Source organism: Neomonachus schauinslandi, chromosome X, assembly GCF_002201575.2.
Source record: "Neomonachus schauinslandi chromosome X, ASM220157v2, whole genome shotgun sequence".
Classification (NCBI taxonomy): domain Eukaryota; kingdom Metazoa; phylum Chordata; class Mammalia; order Carnivora; family Phocidae; genus Neomonachus; species Neomonachus schauinslandi.
The window spans coordinates 75,208,775-75,236,534 of record NC_058419.1 but is presented as its reverse complement, the minus strand read 5'-3'; the positions used below and the strand labels follow the sequence as shown (position 1 = coordinate 75,236,534).

Sequence of the window (27,760 nt, the reverse complement as noted above, 5' to 3'; positions counted from 1 at the left end):
TCAGGGAGGTTCTGAGCAGATTCCCCTGATGCTGGCTGGGTTCTATAGCAATACCTCTCTTCTGGAGCCTGATGCTTCCCAGTGAGTTGGCCCCATTCTACAGCTGAGAGGAGTGAAAATGGTTCAAATCAGGAAGAAAATATGAGTGGGGCCTGGTGGTCAAAAGAATTAGGAGCAGTGGGCCTAAGGGGCCAAAGAACCAAGCTTCTGCTTAAAGTTGTTATGATCATGCCTTCTCCGGGTCCCCCAGAAAAGAGCGAGAACTACACTGGTTTGCCCCAGCACACACCGCCTTATCTTACAAACACCAAAACTAACAGTTGCCTGTTTATTGTTTTTCAAAACAAAATTTAAAAAACCCAGAACATATTCAAAATTCCATTGTGGCAGAAAGCTGAGCTGATACGGCTGAAGTGGGCTGTCTCCCAGGTTGTTTCATGGAGCATCAGGTGCACTGGTGGGGGCGGGAGCAGCGGGGGCAACAGGGGCAGGGAATGGGCTGTTGCCCCTGCAGGGCTGGATAAACCCTTTGCACCAGAGTGGGCATCAGAAGAGCTGCAAGCCAGTTTTGAGTCCATGCATCTGGCCCTGGTTCCAGAGAAGGCCCTCCAAGTTGCTGCTGCTGTTACTACTGTTGCTGCAGTTGTCACTGCCCACGCCACAGCTCAAGCCGAGGGTGCTGTGGAGAGAGGCGAGAGGGGTCAGTCAGGGAAAGAGGCAGCTTTAGGCTCTGGAAGGGTTAAGGGTGCTTGATTGATGTGTGTCTATGGAAAGGGCCCACCCTCCTGCCTGGTTTTACCAAGACTATGGAGGAAATCTAAGAAACTCCTTCAGATGGGCCCCAGGCTAGTTCTGCCTTACCCTCAATTGACAGGGGGAGGGAAGGAGCACAACTTTTCGAATGAAACTTTATTCAGAGCCCTAGTATAAAACCAGATTAAAGCAGAACTACTTGGGTTGAGGCAGGAGGGAAGGCCCGTACCACCCCACCCCAGGAAGATATTGAGAGTGGCCACCTTAACAGGTCTTTTTCTCTAAGGCCCTAGATGTTGGGGTCCCAGAGGACCCTGGCTGGATCCCTCCCACCCCCAACAGCTGGTTAAGGGGTCCAAGGCCAGGACTGGGCTACTGGACCAGGCCCAGATCCCATCGCAGGATTGCAAGATTGCTCTAGGGAGAGGACTGCCCTTCCCCTCCCTGGCGCTGCTCAGAACACTCTTGCTTCCCCTGCTTCCTGCACGTCCTTCCAGGTAGATGAGGGTGACAGCTGAGAGCAAAGCCATCATCCTCCCCCTCAGGCAGATCCATGGTTACACTACTGCAGCTGAAAAAACCCTTAGAGATGATCTAGTCCCATTCCCTCCCATCACCCACCATCTTACAGACAAGGGAACTGAGGCCCAGAGATGAAAAGGGACTTGCTCCCGGCCACACAGCCAAGTCAGGGGTGGAGCTGAGACAAGGAGCAGGGATGGGCATGCCTGTTCCAGCAGAGGAAGCCTCCCTACTGCAGGGGGTGTGGGAACTGGACCGAATCAGCTTCCTTCTGGAATTAACAGTTCCACCTGCCCACACTTGATACCCTGATGCTCATCAAGCCAGCCTTACCCAAGGGGAGAGGAGGTCTCTCAGACATGTGGGCCCCACTCCCAACTACAGACCACCTGGTTTCCCCAGCTGCCTTGTCTCCTCTCCAAGGGCCTGCTGCCCCCTGACCTGCTGTTGGGGCCCCCTGGGTTCTCTCTCTCTCTCCCTGAAAGTCCAGAGGAAGAGGGGCTCATCTCCCAGGGAGTGGGCAGGCAGCACAGGGATACACTCTCCGTTTCAGGGGCCCACAGAGGTCTCTCTGGTACTCACAGGATTCTCCCGGTCACAATGGCCCCGCATTCCGGAATGTACAGGCCCTCTGGACGGGCTCCTTTGTGTTACCAGCAGAGCCCCTCAGCAAGGGCTGCTTGGTTCCTGGCTCCCTGATGACCCAAGGGCTCCCACGCCTGTGATCCAGAGGCGAGTTTCGAGGGAGAGAATGGAGCCCTGCACAGGCCTTGCTACCAAGATGCCTGGACAGTGCGGGGAGGCCTACTGATTACTCTGTGCACCTTTGGACAAATCCCATCCCCTTTCTGGGCCTCAGTTTTCTCCTTAGGAACATGAGGAAGTTGGATTACAGCACCCGTTCTTGACCTTTTGGGAGTGGTGGACCCTTTAGAGAATCCGAGGAAAGCTATGGAACTCTCTCCTCCCAAAATGTGTGTGCACATATACATACACACTCTGTCTTTGTCTCTCTCTCACACACACACAAACTGGATGCAGTCTGAGACGGGTGCCAAGTCAGATCTGTGTGGCTACCTCAATGCCCACCCCCACAACTAGGGACTGGGAGTCCTGGCAAGGGCCCAGCCAGGGACCGGAGCTTACACATCACTCATTTAGGCCCTGACTAGGGGAAGCTACCTCCCCCACCCATCCTCCCTCCCTCCCTCCCTCCTGCAGGAGGAGGAGAAAGGGGTAAGAAATCCTGCTGCCAATGGCACTCACCCAATCTTGCATGTTGGGGGTTCCAGCCGCTGCTCTAGCACAGGCTGGTCCAAAAGATACATGGTGTCATAATTCTCCAGCATAAGCTCTGCTGGGTCCTCAGTCTGACCTGGCATTAGGCCTAAGGGGAAGGTATCCCATCGTATATCTTCTGTGGAGCAAAGGGATGAGGCAAGAGTGGGCTGATTAGCTAGTTCTCAAGCTGGTATACAGGCCTACTTACAACGTCTACCTGCCCACCTCAATTAGCCTGCTCAGCATGGGATTTCTGTGCAAGTCCAGCCTCATTCCTATCTGCATCATTTCTCATGAGCTCCTCTCTTCACACTCTCCACCCCTTCCATACTCCCTTATTCACTCTTTATTGCCCTCCTTCCCTTCCATGTGTTCACACACACCCACACTTGCCACCACAACCCACTCCCAAGTCCACACATGCCATGCACACAACTACAAACGTATTTGTTCCTCTCTGCTCTTATCCCACTCCCCCAGACATGTCCTCAACATAAATACAGACAAGGACACCTTCTTCAGACCTGGCCGTATCACTGCCTCAGCCTTTCACCTGCTCTGCTATTTCTGCACACACATATATCCTGGAGAGTCTGGATGCCCCAGAATTCCCACACCTCATCCCCAAACCCAGATACCTCAGAGTATCTGAATGACCTAGATTTCCTGCATGTCTACACACAACCCCCACTCCCAACGTGTTTGAATGCCACATCATTTCTTAGTGGCCTTGCCTTGAGAGGTATACACACACACGCACGCACATACCACCTCAGGGTGGACTCTCTCTCAGAGATATTATACTCCCCCTGCCCCCCTGCAAGGTCTTATTGCCCCCAGATGTAAACACAAAGAACATCCCTTATCTAGGGAAGGACCATCTTACTGCATAACTCACTTCCCACTGCCACCTAAGTATATACACATAAACACACAGACTGAACCCACCATTCAATGAATGTTCCCAGTTTCACTCCCTGCCTCCTATACCTCTCATTCATAGGCATACAAGAATGTATGGGAAATCTCACTGTCCCTGTACATGCGTATGCCCACGCAGAAGCAGCAATGAAAAAAGGGAGAGAAGAAAAGACTCTAATATCCTAGCCTTTCCACTTTCATAAACTACGCTCCCACCCGCGCCCCCCACAGATATTCCACTTTAGAATGAACTGTATCAGGCATTCCCACCCTGTCTGTCCAACCCCTTAAACACCCTCTACATAGTATTATAGTAAACCCTCATTCCCATCCTTATACCAGTGCATCCAATGTTTTCAAGTGAAGCTGTCATGAGCTTCTCCAAGTAGATCCAGTTTCTGGCCTTCTCCATCTCCCTGGTACCCAAAAAATTCTCCTTGTCATAATGTCCCTGGCATTCTGGAAAGTCCCTGGACTAGCTTTTCATGTTACCCATAGAACCACCCACCCCAACTCTTTTATAGGAAGAACTTGTGCCTGTCTTAATGCCCTGTGTTGCCCTATAAAGATACCTTCACACACAGGGACCACATCCCCCATGTCTGTCACTGACCTGACCATCCTCCCCCCACCATCACTAACATTCCCAACCCTGTCTACATCATAGCCCCTGCCTCTCTGGCCTGACATCTGTGTACACGTCCCTCAGTGACAACAGAGACACACATGGGCTACTTCTGGATGGCTGTCTCACTGCCTGTTCTCACACTTTTCCATATACCCCCACCTCTTATTGTTGTTACTTCTCCTCCTCAGAGATACCGCCCGGCTCCCAAGGTCTCAGTGACCCTGCCTCTTCTTCCAAAAACCTAACATGACCCCGTGTGCATCTATGCACAGATGCACAGTGTCCACTTCACAATGACTGCTTTCACAGCCCCTACTCTCTCACACACACATACAATTCTGCCTATGTCAATGCCCCTCCCATTCCATATTTACAAAGACCCCAAACATAGCCCTCCTTGCCCTAAGAGACTTCTCTGCCACCAGGCTTTGGTTATGTCGAGCGCGTACAGGACCACACACAGACATAAAAGGTGCTCCCTCACACCCGGCACTCAGTGCCTTTATGCCCCAGCCCTTCCACACGCATGTCCACACAAGGGCAAAGGTTCTACCTTTCCCCCTAAGTTCCTTTGCTACCTTCCCTCTCTCTCTCTATTGTTCCCTACCAGGCCCACCCTACACCATACCCAATCCCAGCTGTTTTCCTTCCCTCTTTCAGGTTTCATCATACTGGCTGTGCCCTACATCTACCCCTGCCTCCAGTGTGTAGACATACACCAAACTGTTCATTCCTTCAGTATCTCCCTGCCTTAAGGTTCCTGTTCCCTAACGTAAACAGAGGCATTCAAAACACATCCCTCAGGAGGAGATTTGTGTACCCCCACTTTCCTATCACCTCATCTTCTCTTTCCCCCCCCAGGCTTTGTCTCACTAACTTGCATACTCACCTAAAAACCACACCACTCCTTAATTTTCACTCTTCTGATCTCCCTTTAGTTCCGCTAACTTAATACCCCTGGTTTCCCCCTTTCTCATATACACAGCAAAATCCTGTCTCATCACCACCCAGCCTCCATGTATACATACACATTCACATATACATAGAAAGCATTATTATTTGTCTCCCTGCTCCTGATCACTGCATGCAAGAAAACACACGCAGAATCACATATATCCACCCACCTCTTGCTTTCTCCTCTGTATTTTGCTGCTCGGCGCCCCCACCTACACCATCCCCCGTGGGGCACTCTGCATGAAGCAGCCAGTAGCAGGACAGTTGTTAGGGCCCTGAAGCTTACACACTCTGTCTTAAAGGGGAGGAAAGCCAGGTGTCATCTACACATCAGGTTGCCTCCCAGGCTTGCCTCACACTGGCCACCTTCTGTTACTTTCCATCTCTTCTCTAGGGTGGAGGGAAGGCTCAAGAACCAGCCGTAGAGGGAAGATTGGTGTGATGGAAAGTGGGTATCAGGCTTCTTACCAGAGCTAACTTGCCATGGAGAGCCCTGCAAAGCTCCTCTTTTCTGGGCCAGGAGCCTGGCATTCTCAGCAGTGGGAGACTCCTCCCCAGTAGAGAAAGGCCCCACCTCCATTCGGTCTTCCTCCTCCTCCTCCTCCTGCTCCTCCTCCTCATCTTCATCATCTTCATCTTCCTCTTCCTCCTCCCACTTCTGGTCATCATTTTCCTCTTCCTCCTCCACCTGACCTTCCAGATCTTTCTCCTCCTTTTCATCTTTCTTGAGATCATTAAGGCTACCCTGCTCCTCCTGCTGCTGGGGTTCTCCTTCAATTCCAAAGGAACCAGCTGGTTTGAGGCTCCAATACAGGCTGTCCAGTGTGTAAGGAGACTTCCCAATGGGGGAGGCCTCTGAGCCCTCCTGTACTAGGCTGTTCTCTCCAGTCTGGGTATAAATGGAACAGATGCGCAGCAGTCTCTCCTGCTCCTCGTCTGGAAGGACCTGTCCCATGGCTTTGAAGACACTGAGCAAAGGGAAGGATGGGGTAAGAAAGATTCAAAATCTCAACTCACTTCATACCCTAATACTCCATGGTTTGAACTTGGGTCTCTGAGTTTCCAGACCTGCCTCTGAAAGGCAGTGCAGAAGAACAAACAGAAATGGGACCAGGGCCCCTGAACAAGCTCTGTGATTCATCTCTGTGGCTCACTTCCATTCTCAGTAAAATAAGGATAATAATGGCACCTGACTTATATATAGGGTTGTTGGGAAGAGTAAGATAGCTCAGATAGAATGCCTGGCACAGTGCCTGGCATACAGCGAGTGGGCATGCAATAAATGATAGCTATTCGTCTACACTAAATGCTATGTAAATACACAAACTAGCCAACAGGCCAACAGGACTGGACATGAGAATGGCAGACCCCTCTCTTCCCCTGGCCTAGCTGAGCAATTTGTCGAGCTCCAAAGATATGCCTGGAAGTGTGTTGGGCTTCTTCTGCATGGAACACAAAATGTGATCCCTTTCCAGGAGCAATTATAGCCCAACCTGAAATGGAGGAAAAAAAAAAAAAAAAAAAAAAAACAGCAGTTGACAAGACAAAGCAAGATGTGGGAGGGAAGCCAGATGAGTCCTGTGGACCTTGGGCACTACAGGAGCTGGGGAAAGGCAGAGTACAAGGAGGGCAGGAGAGATCAAGGGAAGGCTTTGTGCAGAGACAAGAGTGAGCACACTATACTGTGTACATGTAGTGGGAGTAGCCTGGCTCCAGGGGAAGGGCTGTGCTGGGGAGCTGTGGGAGGAAGAGAAGGCTGCAAAGGTTAAGTGTGTGTGTTGGGCAGAGGAGGTCATCTGACGACTCTAAGCACAGGTGATGGCTGCATTTCTGAAGATCGCCATGGTGCCCATGTGGAAGATGGCCTGGATGGGGCAGCCTGGAGGCAGGGAGACCAGGGAGCCCGTGAGGGGTTGACCTAGGACACTGACAGTGGAGATGAGGGGGAGAGAAGCTGTGAAAGACAGAGAGCAGGACTTGATGACCGGATGGTAGGGGTCAAGAAGAGGGGAATTAAAGATGATGACAGTGTGCATGCAAAGGACGGCGCTAACAGCAAAACCAGCAACAGACACAGAGCCAATAGGAAGGAGAGCTCCTAGGGAGGAAGAGGGTGTACACCCTTTGCAGAGCCTCATATAAAACCAGGCATCTGGTCACTGCTAGAGGCATGGGTGGAGTGGACCAATAGTTTCCTTCTAGGTGTATTGAGTTGTGAACTGAACTGTGAGTCATTCATGGAGGTTGCCATATGCTCAGCAGGCTGTCTGGCCACATATGGTCTCTGGTCACCGGGGGTAGGGCTGGGGGCTAGTGACTCTATTGGGATACCCCTTCTGCAGGGCTAGTTTCATATTCCAAGAAGACACTGGCTCAAATTGAATTGATATTGGCTGGCTGGGGGAAGCTAAGTTTCCAAGCTTTTTGGAGGAAAAGCCAGAGAGAAGCTCTTCCCTCTCACCGTGGTCCATTAATATGATTAATAATAAATATTCCCAGGCACTTGATAGTGGCAAGATGCTGTATCACCACTGTTTATTATTACGCACCCACGATCTCAAGCTGTCTAGTGTGACCACTGAGGTATAGGGGTGATACGAATCGTAAAATGCATCTCTCCTCGGGTTTGTCTGGTCATAGGTCAGGTTGTGGGAAGAATGTGCACTTTGGACTCACAAAACCTGGGCCCAAATCCCTGTCCCACCAGCAACAAACTGTGACTTTTGGATAAATCACTTCACTCCTTGGTGCTTCAATGTCTTTCTTATCAAATAAGGATAGAATACTTCTATCTCCAAAGACTGCTGTGTCAAATAAAATTACTTCTACAAAAAGCACAGCACCATGCCTGAGAGAATTAACTGCCAGTGGTATCTTTTATTTTTTCTTCTGGAGAAAACAAAGCCAGGTTCTTTATGTGCCTAATAATACATGCTTTTCACAATCATGCAATCTAATGGAACATTATAGAAAGAGCACAGGAGTAAGGACAGGGTATCTGGGATGCTGCCTCTAGCTCTGACTTGCAGACTGCCACTGACTTACAGCATAATACCTAGGATGATCCTGTGTCTCAATCTGTGTAACGGGGATGAGTAGGACTCTAGATTCACTGATTATCTGGGCAAAGCAGTATCTGTGCACAAGGAGTCGTACCCAAGTAAGCCGCTGTTACTGCTGGTATGTGTCGCATCCCTCTGGTATGCTTGGATTGGGAGAAGATCTCTGTGGTGCAGACTTCTCTAAGACCAGCAGCTTCCACTCTGCAGGCACTTAGGATTGGAAAGTACCTTGAAGGCCACCTATCCAAACCTCTCCATGCTGCTCTTTTCACTCCCTCCCCCCATTACATTCACATGCCATGGTCTTTCTAGACTTTGAAACTTCGTTTATTCTCCTGGAGTCGCTCAAATGTCCTGTCATGCTTTCCTGACCCCTCCAAGTCTTTTTGGTTCTCCTCCCAGTTTCCCACCCATCTGTATCACTTCTAGTCTAGAGCATACACATCTGGAGAATCTGGCTGTTTGGTTCAGTTCCATCTGCTGGAGGTCTTGCCCTGGCTTACTTTCTCTACAAAGCTGATTTTTTTTCCCCTTATAAACTACTACCATGCCCCAAATGCCATCAGGGTTCAAGAATGACTTTCTGACTCTATGAAGGGATCAGGGGACTAAGAGGGTCTTGGCAGCCAGACTCCCACTTCATTCAGTCCCCAAGCACAAATTTAGCTCCCACCAAAGAGAGCACTGCTGGCCATGAGATAGCAGAATATACTTTATTTAGTTCAACAACGTTTACTGAGGTCTGTTTAGGGCCTGGATTTGTGTGGTGGTTTAGAGCACAGATGGCTAACATAGAGCCCTTACCTTTGAAAAGCTTAAGTCTGATAGAGGGAAGGAGACACTATGGGAAGTAGACATGGCAACACAAAATCTCAGATTTGGGAAATGCTTGAGTCAACATAACAGCATAGATAGTGATACCACCAACTGAGATAGGGAGCAAAAGAGGAAGATCACTTTGGGACTGGGGTTGAGAATAAGATGACCAATTCTCTTTTGGTCACAGTAAAGTATCTGTGGGCCATCCACAGGGAGATGTCTGACATACAGTCAAATATAGGAGGCTAAATCTTAGGGGAGAGGCCTGGGATAGATAAAGAGATTTGGGCCTTGCCACTTTATAGGAACTGGAAAAAAAGCACAGGCATTTCAAGGAGAGAGTGGTAAAGAGCCATTAATGCAGCAGACACAGCAACGGACAAGGGCTCACTGGATTTGGTCATTAGGAGGTCAAACAGTTTTGGGGGTAAATGCCAAACTGCAGTAGGTTGAGGAATAAGAGGGTAGTGAGGAAATCAAGATTGTTGAGTGTAGACTACTCTTTTGAGATGTTTTGATGGTGGTGGCGGTGGGGAGAGGATTGATATGCTGCTGATTACCCAACACAGGGATGCAGGGTCAAAGGAGATTTTGCTTGTTATTGTTGTTTTAAGATGAAAAAGAAAACTGAGGCACATTCCTAAGTTGAAGAACAAGAGTCAGCAGAGCAAGTGAGAGGCAGGGTTGAGGCCCCAGTGAGCCACCCCAGCTGAGGTGGCTCCAGAGCACAGGTGGAGGAGCAGGCTTTGAGGTGGGGCAAGGCCACCTCATCCTGAGACTGGCAAGATGGCTGAGTGCTGCCGCAGATGAGTTCACGAGGGCTGGACCTCAGGTCGAGGGAGCCCTGCGGGATGCTCGAGAAAGCTAGGGTGAAATGGGAGAGGGGGAGGGGCTTGAGGTGAGTGGTAAGGGCTTAGAAAAGTCAGGAAACAGGAGACAAAGTGGGCAGAAAACAAGTAAAAAGTCCAGACAAGCAGAACTGAGGCCTGGCCTGAGATTAAAAATTATACCTCTGTAGCGCCAGCAATCCGCAGTGCTATGTGGTTTTCTCCAGCAGAGCTCAGCTACCCGGGCTAAGGAGTGGGGGAAGCAGAGTGGGGAGGATCAATCCCAGCTAAGGGGTTTGCAAGTCAGAAACGCCAAAGGATGGGCAGAGCTGAGGGTCCTGACAGTGAGCGGTTGAAGTGATCAACCACAGACAGGACGGAGGGGAAGCAAAGTTAAGGGAGATGGGAAATAGAGGGATGGAGGTCTGGATGCAGGCAAAGAGCTAACATCATGGGATGCAAGGGTGAGAAATGGAAGGACAAGAGGTTATGGTCACTGAGTGGGATGCTGGGATGTCAGGTTTCAGAGGTGGAGCAGCTCTGAGTGATGGAAATGGGTTGCAGAGTGTAGTGGAAAATGAAAGTCACTGGAGTTGAGGAGGTGAAGAGTATCAGATGGATCACTCGAATGAGACAGATATTGCTCCAGAAAGCAAGAAGAGAATTGCATGCTAAGGGCTTCCACGAGTATGAGGGAAGTGGTCAGAATATGACAGAGGAAAGGAAAGGGAGACAACCACAGGTATTTACAGGAACCAGTGCAATATTCAGTTTGACTACAGCACCCAGGGTAGATTGGGTAAAGGGGAATCACAGGAGGCATGGTTACCATGATAGGTTGTAGGAGAATCAGAAAGATTTTTGAATGTAAGGACAAAAAGCCTAGGCTGCATCAGAATGGCAATAGGAAGTCACGAAAGGTTGGTGAGCACCTAGGAGAGGTACACTTTGGGAAGATAACAAAGGAGATAGTACTGGGCTCAGAGTCAGAAGACTGGGTTCAGTAATAAACAGCAGCTACCATTTACTGTGCACTTACTTTGTACAGGCCACTGTGCTAAGCACTCTGGGGGTGGGAGGGAATTGTCTTATTCATTCTCATACTGGACTCAGTTCTCCCATCTGTTAGTAGGAGGGAAATGGGACTCAGAGTCCTTACAAAGGCCCAACTCTACCACTCTACCACTCTAAGGCTGTGTGGCCCTGAGGCCTGTGGAGCCTCACCCTCTTACCAGGTGGAATTCAAGGGACTTACAGCTGAAGGAGTTGGGAGCTGGCCCAGCAAGGTGAGCCCAAGCAGGACTCAACCACCCGGGGCCAGTCAAGGGAGGCAGAGCAGTTGAACAGCCTCCAGCTCCTTCTCGCTTCCCACTGGCTTGCAGAAAATCGGCGGGCATTCCGTCCTGAGAGACAAGAGAGGGTCTGAGGAAAAGGAACCAATAAGCCTCCCACCCAACCTTGTACCTTTAAAAGATTGGCTCTGTCCCTCCCCACTCCTCCAGACTCCCCACTCTATACCTCCCATTTGCTCAAGCATTTAGGCCCTTTTATCCCAGACCAGTTTACTTGGCTCAGAGAAAAAAGAAAAAACGTAGATTTGTCCACTGCTGCTGCGGGGTCCTCCTGGGCAAGCCTAAATCTTTAACAAGGGATATGTCTGCCTGGTGCTATTCAGCTGAGAGCTGAGGACAGTGGCAGATGCTCCTGCCTGGGCTGTGTTAGGCCCTGAGGCTAGGGCTAGTCTCCCTCACCAGTCTTGGTGTTAGCCACAATCAGTTCAATGGTCCATCTGAGGATGTAGGTGGGCCGGATCCCGCTGTCCCCCAAGGCTGGCAGCTCGGAGAGCATCCTCTCCAGCAGGGCCTGCGTGAAGGCCTGGGAGTGCAGGCCCCTGAGCAGAGGCTGCCAGAATTGAGAGAACGGCTTTGGCACCAGGATGTCATTCAGGTCCACGTTTTCTGGTTTGTGAGGGATACAGGTTGATGGAAAAGGGGAGGCAGGGGCCCATGGGAGACAAGGATGGAGGAAAGGGAAAAAGAGAGGGAGGAAAGAAGTAAAGGAAAGGGGGACAGAAGGTGGGGAGGAAGGGGAAGAGAGAGGGAGGGAGGAGGGGGGGCCCACCAACAACAGAGTTGCCACCACAGAACAGAAAGAGAAGAGCAGAACAGCGAGGAGAGAAACCAGTTAGTATCTGACAACCAAAGGACTCAAAACAAAGTATTAAAAAAAAAAAAAAAGAAAGCTCTGGTTCTAGCTTCAGCTTTGTCAATAACTCACTGTGTAACTTTGGGTCAGTACCTTCCCCTCTCTGGACCTCAGTCTGCCCATCTGTAACATGAGGATGTTGAACTAGATGACCTCACAAGGCCCTTCCAGTTCTGCTGTTCTAGCTTTCTAGAAAGTGGCTAAATCACAATTAACATAGCACAATAATGGCATTAAGACACCCCCACACCCCAGCCCACCCAATTCCAGGCCACCTGAGAATAGCCCAGCAACTGAGTAACAGTGGGGCTACCTGTTCTGCTCAGCTGAGACAGGCTTCCAGAGGCTATGGAATGGCAGGAAACAGCCCTTGCCTCCCAGTCCTGGGCCACCCAGCTCACCCCTGGTGTTCTTGCCCAGGAAACACAGTACTCTAAGACTGAAGTGAGCCCCCAGGGTCATACCTTCATAGTCTATCTGCAAAGCTGCCAACTGCTCAAATGTGGGGATGAGAAAGCCATCATCTAGAAAAGCATCCAACACAGCCTCCCTGGAGCAAGAGGACACTTAATTAAGCCAACTGAGCAAATAGAAGACCCTCTTCTACTCCCTTACCCACTCCCAAGGCAACTTATGCCTCTGGCTCAAGTGAGCAAAGCAGCATGGGAAACGAAGGCAGCTGACATTTGGATCTCAGGCCTCAGCCTTCTCAAGCAGAGGCTGGGCCAGAGACTGGGATCAGTGGGTTTTGAACAAGCATTTACCAAACACACGGTGATCTAAGGCCCATAATGAGGGTGGTAGCAGCTGAAACAAGCTTGAAAGCACAGATGGAGAAAGGTCCCAGGCCCACATAGGAGGTAATGCCTAGGATCACAGGGTCAAGGGCTTTTAGACTTTAGCTACTACTCAGTCTTTTTGCTGGACAGTCCTCCAGTCTCTTACCCCTCCCCTTCTCCCTAGTTACCCTCTTTCAAACCCTAGAAGCAGAAACTGTGGGGACTTAATTGCTGGAGCAAATATAATCCTTATTCCTAGGGACCCCAAGAACCCAGGTCTAAGTTACAGGGGTTGAAAGCATAGACTATCACGGTAATCCCTCATCCCATGTAGCTCAAACTGAAACCAATTACAGCCAGCGGGTCTTCTCCAGATCTAGCAGTTCCCCTCAAGAGAGGCTCCCCTAGCTGACCAGGCCTAGAGGGGGAACATGAGCTCCCAAGGTATCTCAATGGCCAGAGGCACTGTCAGATCATGCCTTCATGCTTAGATCCCTCCCTCCACCAGGTCTGAGGTGGAAACAGTTGTCCTTCATCCATCTCCCATCTCCTCAGGTCAGTATCCAGGAAGAGCACTTAAAGCAGCCAGCTGCCTGCTCAGCATAACCGGGCAGACACTACTGTACAGAGGTACAGGGACAGTTATCCCAGCTGCTGAAGTGGCCTTTGCTGAAGGTTGTGAAGATGCCTAGGATGGGCAGACACTGATAAAAACATCTTTGGAATTAGTAGTATCCTGGGAATGAAGAAGACTCAAGGGGCAATCCCAACCTGCACTGTAGGCTCCCAGCCAGGCCCACCCTGTCACCTATATGACCTTCCTAATACTCTCTACTCGATCCCAGACTCCTTCCAACCTCTCCCTAGTTTGGAAGGTCTAGCAATGCCTCCATAGGTTCTTAGTGGAAGGTTCCTCAAAGCCCTTTCCAGCTGAATTTAGGTACCAAGACCCAAGAGCTAGGGAGGAGAGGAAAGGATAGATATTGTCTGCACTAGATTGAACAGAGCACTATTTGGAAGGTGGGGGGCGGGAAGAAGGCTCATGGCCACACTGAGCAGGGAGGGACTTACTCTTTCAAAGAGCCAGACCCTGGGAAAGCTTCTCCTGTGTTCCCCCAACCACGACCATACAAAAGACATGACTACTCCCCACTTGCAGTTCAAAAGAACAGCAGTGCTCCCCATATCTTTTACCTCAAACTTGGACAAAGGCTAGACAGTGAAGTGGTAAGGATGAAGGGCTTTTCCTACTTGCCCAGAGCACTCCATACCACTGGACAGAGAGGAACAAAGTTGGCCAGGGGACTGATGACCGTAGACATTCGTGTCTCTGGCCATTTTAGTGATTCAGAATAGGCAATCACTACTTGGTAGCTGGCAGGGCCAGGGGAAGAGGGTCATGCAGAATTTGGATCACCCCTCAGGGGATCAGGATTATCCTTAAGATTTCCTTACAGCAGAGGTGGACCAGCTGGGATATGGAAGCCTAGTTCTGTGAGGCTGCTAGAGTAGACAGCCCCTGATTACCTAGTTACACACCTGTTCTCACATGTAATGCCCTTGAGCTCTGCCAGGATGCATTCTACAGGTGGAGACAGGTTGTTCCATGCCTTAACAGCCTGAGGTAAATGCCTAAATTTCTCCAGCACCTGCCAGCAAAGAAGTTACCATCAGAACCCTGATTCAGCCAAGCAACCCTCTCCCACCCTTCAAGGATTCCTTCCCATAGGACCTCTCAGCACCTCCCTCCATGGGATAAGCAGGGCATGCAGGGGCGGGCCCACAACTCCCCTACTGGCCCCACATTTTAAAATATCCTGACCTTCAAATGCCAGACTTTCTTTTCTTCCTCCTCCCTCCCCACCTTGAATTCCCTGTGGCTCCCAATCACCAGATACTCCAATACTGAGATGTCCAGTGAGGGCGTTTTGTTGGAATTGGGCCAGAGACCCTTGGGCCCAGGAATGAGGGGAAGCAATGGGTTACGGAAGAAAGGGAATCAGGAGACCGAGATTCTAATTCTGGTTCTATCACTAATTGCGTATGTGACCTGGGGCTAGTCCCTTCACTCATCTGTGGTTTCAATTTATTTCTTCATCTGTGAAAAGGAAGAGTTAAGCTGAATGGTTTCTAGGCTACCTCCCTTCCTGCTAAGGGAGCACCCCTCAAGCTCACCTGATCTAGGAAAGTTCCTGGGTGCCCTCTGCTTATCAGCTGCAGTATTGCAGGACTATGCAACCACCTATGACCAGTTGTTCCCTACCACCCAGTGGGGCAGATTATCCACAGACTTCCATCATCTGCTCTCTTCCATCGGTGTGGAGGATCAGCCAACTGGATTCTGCTTCTCTTGTCTCCTTCCTAGATCCCCCCTCTCTTTCCGAGAAGCTCCCTCAAGCTCTGCCACTTTTCTTTCAAATTCCTTCTCAGGACTTCTCTCAGGAAGCTGGCAAGAGGGAAGAAATGGCTGGGGCAAGTGAAAATACACAAAGTCAAGGGCGCTTTCTTACCTTAAACTGCTCCTCTTCGTATAATACCAGCAGTTCTCGGGCTCTTTCTGAAAACAGAATATGGAAACAGATAGGGCAGCCCAGCCCTTTGCTCCTCATGGGATTCTGAGCCCCTCTCACCTCACTTCTTGAGTTGTAAATTAGGAACTAGAATTCTTGCCTCTCCTACTTCACAGGGCTCAAGGGAAATGGTTTGTGACAGTAACTGTTTTAAGCTAAAACTCACCACAACCCCAGAAGAAATGCTGAGCCAGGGAAATAACCAGTGTTAACCCTAAGTCTGAGTCTTCCAGACTCATGGGCCCCTCTATGTCCCCCTCCCACCCAAGGACACCTACCATATAGCTCTTTATGTCTCAGAGCCTTTTTCAAATGTGAATCAACCTCTTTGTTGCCTTCACTGTCTCCATCAACCCTGATATCCAGTTCTGCACCTTTCCCTTTATCCTTAGGCTCTGGTCTCTGTTCTGTGATGTCATCAACAACAATATTTTTATCTTCCTCTGGGTCTTCTTCATCTGTCTCTTCCCTATCCTCCTCCAGCTCCCAGGTCTCTCTCAGGCTGTTCTCCAGTTGGCGGCACCAGTAGGTCTTCTGGAGCCAATCCAGAACAAAGTAACAGCCTAAAGGAGGGAAGGAAGGAAGGCAGTGTCATAGGAGTAGCCACAGGCAAACAGCTCCTAGCAGGCCCTTAGCCTCCTCTTATAAGCATTATGGGAAGACCCCAGGGAAGAGGCTTGGCTCCAAGAAGGCACAAATCTCCAATATCTGGAAGTAGCCCCTCTTGCTCTGGGTTATCTCTCTGTTCTTTGCTTTCTTCTGCTCACCAGCACCTTTCCTAGAAGAAACTAATACCAGTATTAGAGATGGGATGCCAAAAATAACACAGAGCTGGCAAGTGAAGAATAGGGACCCAGGCCCACTAGCTAGTTACATGGCCTTGGCCAAGTCTCTTCCCTTTTCTAGATCTCAGTTTCCCCAACATGAAGGGACTAGGCTGAATCAATTGGGATGGGGTGTCTAAAGAATTCCTGGGTTCATGACACTTGATGGCTCACACCTCTCAGCCTGCCCCCCATTCACCTCTTTAGGTATGAAATTTAAGGGGATGCCAAAAAATGTAGTACCCAAGAGATTAAAACAGTGTCCTGCCAAGCCATACTGGAGCCTGAAGCGAAAGGAGAAATCACTAATAATCCTGCCTTTATTTAAAATTTTGGCATTTTGTTCACTGTGGGTTTTTCCATATCAAAATGTTACTTATCTTGATTCCTGAGCTTTTGACACCCTCTTAACATTTGTGCCCAAGACAAATGCCTCACTTGCCTCAACCTAGTTCTGGCTCTGACACCAGTGAGAGATCCTCCTTCCTCTCCCTCTCCCCACAGTGCCACCCAGCCCAGGCCCCTGGGCTCAACTATGATAGGTATACTCCCTGAAGACTCACCTCTGCGGCAGTCATTTATATGGGGCATTTTCTTGTGGGTCAACTCATGGCGAAGTTCAACAATCCAATCCGGAATGTTTACCTGATTGTGAGGGATGGGGTGAGTACAGAAATTAGAAAATATTAAAGCTGGAAGGGACCACAGAGATGAATTAGCTTGGCCTCCCCACATTTTACAGATAAAAATATTGAGGTCCTGAGGCGGTTCCGGACTTAGAGGCAGAGCCAAGATTAGAAACAAGGTCTCTTTATTCTTTTTACTGCTCTGTGGAGGTGATCTGAAAAATCAGAAAAGATAGCTACCTCCTCCAACCACCAACCACCCTCTTCCAACAAAGATTCCTGTGAATGAGCATTAATAATCACCTCCAGCCTTCCTCTGCCCTGTCTATGAGTCCCAATTCCCAGGTACCCTTTATCCTTCCTCCCTCCCTCCCACACCCTTTTTCAGGAAGCTTCTCTTGATGGCTGAGAACCTACCTGCCCTCTGGGCTTCTACACACCTCACATACTCACTCAGGGCAGGAATATCAGGCATTTTTATGCTGCTCGGCTGAGCTTGTCTCCTCCCTCAGACTGTCAGCTCCCAGAAAGCAGGTGCTGTGACTGCCACCTCTTTCCTGTCCTCACCCAGTGGAGCATTCCAGTGCCTCAGCTTCAAGGGCCCACTCCCAACAAACTGGACAGGCCAAGCCACTGAAGACAGCAGCCATGAGCAAGGGAGCAAGTCTGCTTCTTTCAAGCTGGAGGCGGAGGCTCTGGGGTTCTTGCTGGGCTTGGCTGATAGTGGTGGGATGAGCTAGTCTGACTGTGTGCCCATATCACCCCATGCCCCATTTAGTGAGCCCTCCTGGGGAGAGAGAATTGAGCAAGGCCATTTTGTCATACATACCTCCTGAGCCAGGAACTTGAGAGGGAGCTTGACAAACTTTGTCTTCCTCTCTGAGATAAGATTCACAAACCTGGGGTTGGGGAAGAAATAAGTGGCATAGCCCAAGGAACTGTTTTACTCAAACCAGTGCGGCTTCAAAATACCTTGCTGAGTTACTGACACCCTGCATTTCTACAACCTTTCCACTAACTGTTCTGTCCTCTTCTTATGATTGGTATCAGCCAGCACAGGGATGTCTGCCCTGTACTGAAGCCATACAGATGAAGAAGACACTGCTCTGTCCTTGAAGAGGTCAGTCTAGAATAAATAATCATGACATAATAAAATATACTGTGCTAGATCATATGTTATAAATGCTAAAACAAAAAATTACCTACATCAAATGATATGGAGAGCCCACCTAAATGATGGAGAAGATAAGAAGAGCTAGGGAGGACCTCAAGGCACACAAAGTAAACAGTATGAGATGAGCAGATTTTGACAGATGAGAAAATTCAGTGGCAGCCTTTTCCCTGATATGTATGAAACAGCTAGAACCACTCTAAATCACTTTGTTAATCAGGAACTCCCAGCCCATGTGTCCACTTCAACTCAGCAACCTTTCAGTGTTCAAGGACAGAAAGGGGAAATGATGGTGCTATGTATGGATGGGAGAAGGGTTGAAAAATCCACGTTAAGTCATGGCCAAGGACATCAGACCATTCAGAAAAGTTCTGGGTAAAGAGTTAAAGGGGAAGGAAAAAAAATCAAATTATCAAAGCTGGAAGAGATACACTGCGATCACTTGGTGTAAATCACCCCCACCCCACATTCCAGAAAGAGAAGAAAAATGGAAGAGAGAAGGCTCTCAGGAAAAAGAAAAAAAGTGGAATGTGTGTTGACAGGCGGTACCAAAAGCTGTCAAATCAAACAATCACAGGGTGACCCATACAGAGGGACACATGGGGCTTTTTGCTTCAGGTAGCACCTAAAGCCAAGCTTTGCTTATCCAGTGGCTACCCCCACCCCCCATCCCTCAACCCACCCCCACCCTTACCCATGTAGGTCTTACCTGACCAACGCCATGCCATAGAGAAGTCTAAGTTCATCAGGGCCCAAGCCACCAGTTACATCCATGAGCTTACAGCGTACCAGGTCAGCAGTAGAAGCCACTGCCAGGGGGAGTTCGTTGCCTAACCTAAAGAGCCACAGTCCAGCACCATCATAAAGGTCCCTTACCCTGGTCCACCCTCCACCTCAGAACATAGATCGCTGTAAATTATTCCAATTACATAACTGGCTCAAGAGTGCATGACAAGACACAAATCAAAGTGGGAAGAGGGAGGGTAGTGTCCCTGGGATCTAATTGTATGCAGGGTGTTTGTGAGAGGCCCGCTAAGGTTTACAAAGGACACCTAACTGCTAAGCAATCAACCAACAATTAAGTGTGAACACACCCCTTTCTTTCACTCTAAAACCTTCATTCGGCTAGAGAAGACTTCATCCTTTGCTCACAACTCAATCTTACCAACTGGACTGAGGTGCCCCGTTCAAACACGGTTTTGCTAGCAAGCACCGCCTCCCGCCTCCCCCCAGCCCAATTCGACTCAGAAATCCACCCTCGGCTGTTAACCTACCTACTTCTTAAGCCCTGGCTCAGCCACACTGGTACCTTCAGCACCTTCCCCAAAACAGAAGGCTCGAAGATTTAACAAAAGGGTGGTTGTGGCACACCCCCTTCCTTTCCGCACACGGGATTAGTACAAAAGCTTGGCTGTGACTTTCTCCCAGGCTCTTCGGAAAGGGGCAACGCCCAAACCACTCATAAGGACCTTAGGCATTTAGAAGACTGCAGAATAGGGCCTTCTAAGAGGAACCCTACCAAGGAAGAGGCGCCACCAGCACGGAAGAAGGAGGGCTGAGCCTGCAGCCTTACCTACTCCTCCACACGGTGATGCGGTTCAGGGCGTACCGCTGCAATTTATGGTCGTCACAAAACAGATACACCGTCACCTGATCCCACTCGGCCCTACTGAGCCAGGCAACCACGATGCGCTGGGCCCAAAGCGGAGGCGACCCTTTCTCTTTGACGCACTTGCCGCACCACGCACTCCACACGCGATCCATCCCTTGGTGATCTACACCTGGCCGGGGCCCGGATTCCCACCGGACACTGGGCTTGACTGCAGGCCTTGTGTCGCAGCACTCCCAAAAGCTTTCAGTTCAACGTGCTACCTTCACTCCAAACGGCCGCTGTGCCAGTAGCCAATGGGAGAGCGTGACCCAGACGCAAGCCCGCCTCTCTGAGTTAGCGAGGCAAATCGGAACACGAGAACTGGGGGCCACCCTAACCACAAATTAGAGGCAAGGCCTCGCCAGCCGGAAGTGTTCTTTTCTTAAAGCAACCGTGCGAGCAGCAAGTGTTCTGCCTCAAGGTTCCGCTAATTTCCTGGTTGCTTACGTGCGTCTGTCCCAGACCCAGACTCCGAGGAGGATGTGTCTCAACTGGGGGAGGAATTTCACTTTGCGCCCTTTGGTGGGCAGGGGAGGCATCGTGATTGTCCTGTGTACCGAGAATGCGTTTATGTTTTCATTGCCATGAATCAGCACCTGACCCAGAAAAACACTGTGGACACTGAAGCAAGACTACAGAGCAAATATTGAAATATTTAAAGTTGGATTGAAAAATCTGCTGGTTTTTCACATCTGTACCGTGAGGGACTTAGACTGGGTGATCTCTAGGTTCTCTTCCATATCTGTAAATTGTAGGATTTTACTTTTTCAGCAATCCACTGCTATGTTGTTTTCAACATCTACATGGGTATACTTAGTTTTTCTGCATAATTCCTTAGGATTCTGGAGTTGTCAGGGGGACAATTTTCTGAAGCGCTTCTGATTTTACAGGTTGGCTAGATTTTTCAGAGTTCCATACCAATCCTTCTCACAGAAGTTATTTTCCAGTCTTAACACTTGAGAGAGAACTGTTGATAGCAATCTTTTTTTTTTTTTCATTATTATGTTCACTTAGCCAGCATATCAGTTTTTGATGTAGTGTTCAGTGATTCATTAGTTGCTTAGAACAACACTCATCACAACACGTGCCCTCCTTAATACCCATCACCCGGTTACCCCATCCCCCCACCCCCCTCTCTTCTGTAACCTTCAACTTGTTTCCCGGAGTCCAGAGTCTCTCATGGTTTGTCTCCCTCTCTGATTTCTTGCCATTCAGTTTTCCCTCCCTTCCCCTGAGGTCCTCTGCACTATTCCTTATGTTCCACATCTGACTGAAACCATATGATAATTGTCTTTCTCTGCTGTTGATAGCAATCTTACCAACATTTCTGTAACTCCTTTTCAATTTATAGCAACAAATTCCGATCCATTTTCCATATGTGCTTCTTTCTCCAGCCATTTTCCCCTAAGATGCAGTATTCTCATGATTCTTGAATGACAGTTACTCTGTCCTAAGTAGCCATGCCAACCAGTAGGCCAGTTATCTGCCCCAAACTAGATACCCTTTAACCTTCAGGATCTTGGCTGCATTCAGTCAAAGACAGGGAGATGGCTTATATGACTTCCTAAGATCTAATCCAGTCAGAGGAGGTGGCAGGTCTGAAGGAATCATTTGTGAACATTCTGGGGGCTTAGAGTCTAATTTTGGATAGTGCTTTTCTGTAAAGACCCATATCCTTCCCCTTTCATTCCCATGAAGCTGAAGGTCTCCCTATTCCATGTGTTACAAGAAAACTTGACCAAAGTACATAACAAGAGCACCATGTCTAATATGTGACAAATGAGGCCTGATACCTGTTGATAATTAGGGATTACTGTGTCAAAAATTGTGTTAAGTGGTGATAGCTTTGAGGAGACACTATATTAGTTTCTTGTGGTTTCTTGTGGTTGCTGTAACAAATTCCCAAAAAATTTGTGGCTTAAAACAACAGAAATTTATTATCTCACAGGTCTGGAAGTCAAAAGTCTGAAATCAGTGTTATTTGGCTGATATTATTTGGCTGCTCTAGAGGAGAGTCCATTTCTAGTCTTTTCCAGCTTCTGGTGGCTCCTGGAATTTCATGGGTTGTAGCCACATCACTCTAATCTTCCAGGCCAGCATCTTCAATTGCCTCTCTACTCTGTCTTCACTTCACCTTTTCTTTGTATGTATAAGATCTCCTACTACTTGTGATCACATTCAGGGCCAATCTGGATAATCCCTGATAATCTCCCCATTTCAAGATCTTTAATGTAATTATATTTATAACTAAAAATTTAAATGTATTTATTTAAAATTTAAAATTTAGGGGCACCTTGGTGGATCAGTCGGTTAGACATCTGCCTTTGGCTGAGGTCATGATCTCGGAGTCCCAGGATTGAGCTTGCATCGGGCTCCCTGCTCAATGAGGAGTCGGCTTCTCACTCTGCCCTTCACCTCTCTTATGCGCTCCCCCCCTCTCTCAAATAATAAATAAAATCTTTAAATTTTAAAAAAAAATTTATTTATACATAAAGTAGTATTTTTCCATTTTATTTATTTATTTTACCATAGAAAGTAACAGCCACAGGTTCCAGGGATTAGCACGTGGATGTCTTTTGCTGAGCGGGGCGGGGGGGGGGGTTCTTTTTCAACCTACCACAGGTACTGTGGAATCCATCCTGTCACATGTTCAAGAATCCTAAAAATCCCTAGGCATGTGGTGCTGCAGGACCCCTCCAGTTGTACCAATGGGCTCGAAATAAACAAGCACTCTCCCAGTCTAAGTCATTGCCTATGAAATCTTTAGGTTGATCAAATTTGTCTTCAAGCTACTGCTTCCCCTTGTTTGTTTCATCATCCCCCTCTTTCTAAATCCCCACCCCTACTTTTGTACATCCCATTCATCTAAGGCCATCCTGAGACCCCTAATGAGCATATATCTATATGTTGATACCCTTCAAGGCTCCGGCTCTGGTCCTATCTCTTCCTGGAGCTCAAAATCCATTTAATCAACTGTGTGCTGCACTTCATATCAACCTGTCCAAAACAAATACTTTCACCATAAATTTGACCCCCATCCTATATCTTTTGATCCTAGTAAATGGCAGCAGTATGCACATAGTCATCCAGCTTCAATCTTTGCACTCAGACAGCTTGGGAGTGAGTTCTGGCTTATTTACCACTTACTATCTGTGAAAACTTCAGCAAGGTATTTAACTTCTTCATGCCTCATTTTCTTCATCTGAAAATGGAGAGGAGAAAAACACTTACCTCATAGAACTGTGTGGATTAAAAGAGATAAGTGTAGCACTCTTAGGACAATGCAGGACACATTGTAAGCACTAAAAATATTAGTCTATTTGTTATTAACATTATCATCCTCTACTATTCCACCTTCTCCCTTACCTGCATGCTACCCCTCCCCATAACTAGATAATCTGTCTAGTAAATTCTATTTACTGTCTTTTTAATAAGTCTTCTCATGACATCCTCATGGCCACTGCTCTAGGTCAAACTTTGGTCCTCTCTAGATCATCTCCTAACTGGTCTCCCTGCTTCCATTACTTACACAGCCAGTCTCATAAAATGGAACCTCATCTTGATAGAGTCATACATTCTTGGATTGTTTTCCTGAAACAGTAAGCATTAAATGGCTTTCCATGGGTTTTTACAATTTGGCTCAAAACAACCTCATGTCCAACTATTCTTTGTAACACATTGAAGTTACAGCTGGTCTCTGAATATGTCTCTTGTAAGCCTTTATGCCCTTCTCTATTATTTTAGCCTATCCAGAAAGCTTTCATTTTTTCCCTCTTTCTGGCAAAACACCATTTATCCTTTAAAATTCAGGATCTTTTGTCAAATCCAATTTTCCCAAGCAAAGTAAATCTGTCAGGCCCATCTGTGGACCCCACACTACTTTTTACATCCTTCTACCGGAGAAAGGAAAAGAAAGAAATGCTTGTTAAATGCCTACCATGCTCCAGGTCCTGTGCTAAATGCTTGACAACATTGAACTTTATCTGAGCCCTAGGGTCCAAGAATGTAGCCACAGTTGAGAAAACTCCCCCACCCGTTTGAGTTCCAAGAAAACAGCTAATTGTAAAGGACCACATTGTCCTGGCATATTCTGAGATAAGACCCTACCCATACTTTCTCATGGCTCCCATAAGACTGATGATGACTCCTTTGTTCACCTGCCTCTTTAAAACTTTCCTTTCTTTTCTTTAAGCAGTCTCCCTATGGCTATAACCTGAATAAAATCATCTCCTTAATTCTGTGAAGCTAGTTTTGTTCTAATTAATTTACAGATGAGAAAACTGAAGCTCAGCTGCATGGCCTAAGGTGGCACCATTAAGAAGGAGGGAATGTAATTTCCTCCCAGGTCTGTGTGGCTTCAGCCTAGGTTCTTTCCACAACTCTCAGACATAGGATGTGACTTACCTGTTTACAGGTCAGCTTCAGACCATGAAACCTTCAAAATCAGGGACATCCATTTCCCCAGCTAATCTTAATCCTTGTTTGCTAAATGAATTCCTGAATAAACCATGTCAATTCCCACTGAGGTGGTGTTGCAGTGTTTCTCATTCCTTTTTAACCTAAGCCTCTTTTTGATAAGTAGGAAAAACAAATGCGAAAGGCTTAAATTTTGAGCCAAAGGAGAATTTACATTTTAAATGTAGACGATAGTGCTTTATCCTAAAGATTGGGGTGCTCTGAGGAATTTCAGGCCTGATGGGGGGGATGGTGGTGGAGGGGGATGGCTAATGTCCCTTTTAAAACCTCCAGGCTTCTAAAGACCTCAAGTGACAGAATTTCCTCAGAGAAGTAGATGACCCACTTGAGAATGGAAGATATTCTTTGTCCACTATGTCACAATTATTATTCTGTCCAACAATACCCCAGGGTCAGGTGTTGAGAGGTGATAACCAAATAACATCTCAGGCTAACTGCCTGCTTCTGTTGTAGGATCCTCTCTAGAATTATAATATCCTTTCAATGGAGGGCACCCCAAGGGTCATCTTATCTAGTCCCCTGATAAAGTAGATTGCATCTCTGTCAAATGGGAACCTATGCCTTCTTAGGGATTTGTTTTAGACACTAACAGTACTCACAGTAGGTCACTGTTATTTGTGTCTAGCTTCCATGGTTTGTGCTTCAGTAGCAATGTGCCTTCTTTCAGCTCTCTGCTGAAATGGCAGACAAATTTAGAGATTCAAAGTTCCCACTCAAACCCTAGTCTACCTGAAGAAGACCTCCATTTTAATTCTCAGATTATGTATTCTTTCCTAACAAAGCCAGACACTCCTCTATTACTAGCATGGAAGGTTAGATTGGAGCAGTGCACACTGGCTAAGAGAGGGAATTATCACTTTTAGGGGTCTATCAACATTTCTTTAAGGAAGTAGCTTTCAAACATTTCTGGCTCCAGACCTATTGTAAGGAGACACATTTTACTTCATGACTCATTTCACACAAACACGTGTAATTGAAACAAAGTTTTCATGAAAGAGTATTTAACCTTACTACATGCAATTCAATTCTAGTTTATTTAGTTTCATTTTTTGAAAAATGCTGGTGATCACTGTCATGTAAGGGGTTCATGGACATATACTGCCAACACCTGAGAATCAAAACCTTCTATTCCCATACTTAGCCTGGACATTGAAAACTAAACCTATACCTTATTGTCTACACAAACATAATTTCCCTATTCTACTGTCTTCATTAACATGACTTTACTTTTCCAGGGCTCTCCTGCCCAGGCAAATGGTTTATTACAGGAACATCCTGAAAAATCCAACGAACTCTTCAATGGAAAGCATCAACAGAGAGTTTAAAATGCCCTAGGAGTCTTTTTAATCCATCACTTCAAAATCCTTGTCTTGCTGTTTCCACTAATCTTGGACAGTTGCATTATGATCCTTACCTAATTCTAATCATGTCCCTTCATTGAAAGACCTACCTCAAACCAAACTTCCAATTCTCAAGTTTTAACTTTGCCTTCCCTCCCTTTGAGACATTTTGCTGAAGCTTTGCATAGGTAGTGCTCTTCTTCACCCTGGTAAGCAATAAACTCAACTTGGTCTTACCAACAGTCTGTGTTGGTAATATTTGGGAAGCCAGCTTTTGATAATACCACATGATGCAGATACAACATGGGATTTATTGGGGGGAAACTTCTAAGCAGGCCAAGAAGTAGCAGGGCACACACAGCCTCTCCTGATCTCTCCTTGTTCCATGGCATATGCCAGTCAGAGATGTTGTGTGTGCACTAAGGCCAAAGCCCAGCAAAGAGGGGCCTGCTTGGACAGCAAGCTGGCTGTGCAAATGTGAGCACTCCAAGAGAGTACAAGCTCTGCTTCCACATTGGGAAAAGGAGCTAAGGCACACCTTGTTTCTCTAAGTAACAAGAAATGTATCAGTGATCTTCCAAATAGGTAATAGTGCTAGGAAATATGCATGATAGAGGCCAAGGTGTACATACTCAGGGCACTAGGAAAAGCCTTTTTCACCAAGAATGCTGATATCAGCCAGAGGCCTTGTCTTTCCACAGCTGGCTCAGTACAGCACATTCAACTCTCAACTGAGCTACTGAAAAGGGGAAGGAAAGAGGTTCTGGGGCTATCCAGAGTTGTCTCACATATATCACCTGGAAGTGATTCCACAAATGACTATTGGGTTGCAACCTGCAGTTTAAAGAACACTGTTCTAACTTTTAGCGTAATTTTTTTAAGGTAATTAATGTGTTCATTATATTGATTGTGGCCATGATTTCATGAGTATATACATATTCCAAACTCATCAAATTTTATACTTTAAATATATGCAGTTTATTGTATGAAAATTATACCCCATTAAAGCTATGAAAAATTAATAAAAGCGGTAGATAACAGTAGAGGGTATAGAGGCAACAAGATTGGTCATATGTTGGTATTTGGTAAAGCTACTTTTGCTTTACCAGGAAATCTCCTGCATATTTTTAAAATGAATTTTACCACACAGATATGAAGACAAAACAAAACAAAACTTCAAAAAGGAAAGAACCTGCACTAAGGATCTGAATCATGACTGCACAATTATTATAAGGAGTGTGGAGAGTGAAAGTTGCTTCAAGGACCTAGCAAACACAAATTTCTTTAGGGCCTTCTGTTGCCCTGGTGAAAAAAAAATTCTCATATCCTCAAGGCATAGGAGAAATACGGAGACTAAGTGGTATTCATGTATTCAATAATTCATCAAATAAATATTAATTAAGCACCCATAAGTACCAGGCACTCCTCTACGGGATGCAGCAGTAGACAAAATTAAGGTCCTGGCCTTCATGGAGCCTACATTCTAGTGGAAGGAAAATGACAACTTACAAGAAAACAAGTACTGTGTAACATAATTTCAGGTAATGATAAGAGCTATGGAAAAAAAAATAGGTACAAGGTAAGACAGTAATAAGGAGTTCAGGGAAGGCCTCTAAAGGATGAGTCCAATCTAGAGTTGGGATTGAAATATCAGAGGGGCGCCTGGGTGGCACACTCAATTGAGCGTCAGGCTCTTGGTTTCAGCTCAGGTCGAGATCTCAGGATCATGGGATCAAACTCCACCTCGGGCTCCACACTCAGTGAGCAGAGTCTGCTTGAGATTCTCTCTCCCTCTGCCCCTTCCCCCACTCTTGCTCTCTCTCTCTCTCTAAAATAAAATAAATAAACCTCTAAAAGAACAAATATTGGAAATGGAGACAAGGGAAGGAATAAGAAAAGGTGATTAAATACTAGAAATCAAGGTTATTTACTAGATATTGGAGGAAAAGTGGATAAGAAAGATATCACTCAAGTGAAATGTGTGTCAAAGCCCCTGTCCTTACCCCTACTAATAGAAGGGAATAAATACAGGGTGCTTTTAGAACAGAAACAACACAGCTTTCTGTGTTCTCATTTTTCAGTTGTCCAATGATCCAGCTGTGCTATATGTTGTTCAGCAGTTGACCTGTATATCAGGTTGGAAAGCCAGAACTTGGGGCTGGGCATCAAGGAACTAAGAACTGTTAAATCCTGATCCTTGTTGACCAGGGTTTGGGGGATTGCTTCACTTGGGGAAGTGTGACCCCACATGCATCCTTAATACTACCGCCATGCCTACCATTACCTTACCACCTCCCAATTTTATGTTGTTTTAATTATATTCTTCCAAGCAGGTTTACATTTACAGAATA

The 27,760-nt window shown here is 47.2% G+C and overlaps 2 protein-coding genes across 2 annotated transcripts; both read right to left on the bottom strand.

Annotated features, from left to right (window-relative positions):
- Window positions 1–314: 314 nt before the first annotated feature.
- On the bottom strand, window positions 315–15,864 carry LOC110572272 (LAS1 like ribosome biogenesis factor). The gene is made up of 8 exons (XM_044911554.1): window positions 15,696–15,864; window positions 15,262–15,308; window positions 12,437–12,522; window positions 11,519–11,725; window positions 11,023–11,170; window positions 5,528–6,027; window positions 2,542–2,692; window positions 315–679 (listed from the first exon to the last, which is right to left on the bottom strand). Exons 1-8 carry the CDS (start codon window positions 15,777–15,779, stop codon window positions 547–549), a joined length of 1,356 nt encoding a protein of 451 aa, XP_044767489.1. The 5' UTR covers window positions 15,780–15,864; the 3' UTR covers window positions 315–546.
- A 151-nt stretch (window positions 15,865–16,015) lies between these two features.
- LOC123323373 (ribosomal biogenesis protein LAS1L-like) lies at window positions 16,016–19,820 on the bottom strand. Its single transcript, XM_044911555.1, has 5 exons — window positions 19,516–19,820; window positions 18,652–18,777; window positions 17,601–17,670; window positions 16,709–16,790; window positions 16,016–16,099 (listed from the first exon to the last, which is right to left on the bottom strand). Exons 1-5 carry the CDS (start codon window positions 19,704–19,706, stop codon window positions 16,056–16,058), a joined length of 513 nt encoding a protein of 170 aa, XP_044767490.1. The 5' UTR covers window positions 19,707–19,820; the 3' UTR covers window positions 16,016–16,055.
- Between the last annotated feature and the right edge of the window lie 7,940 nt (window positions 19,821–27,760).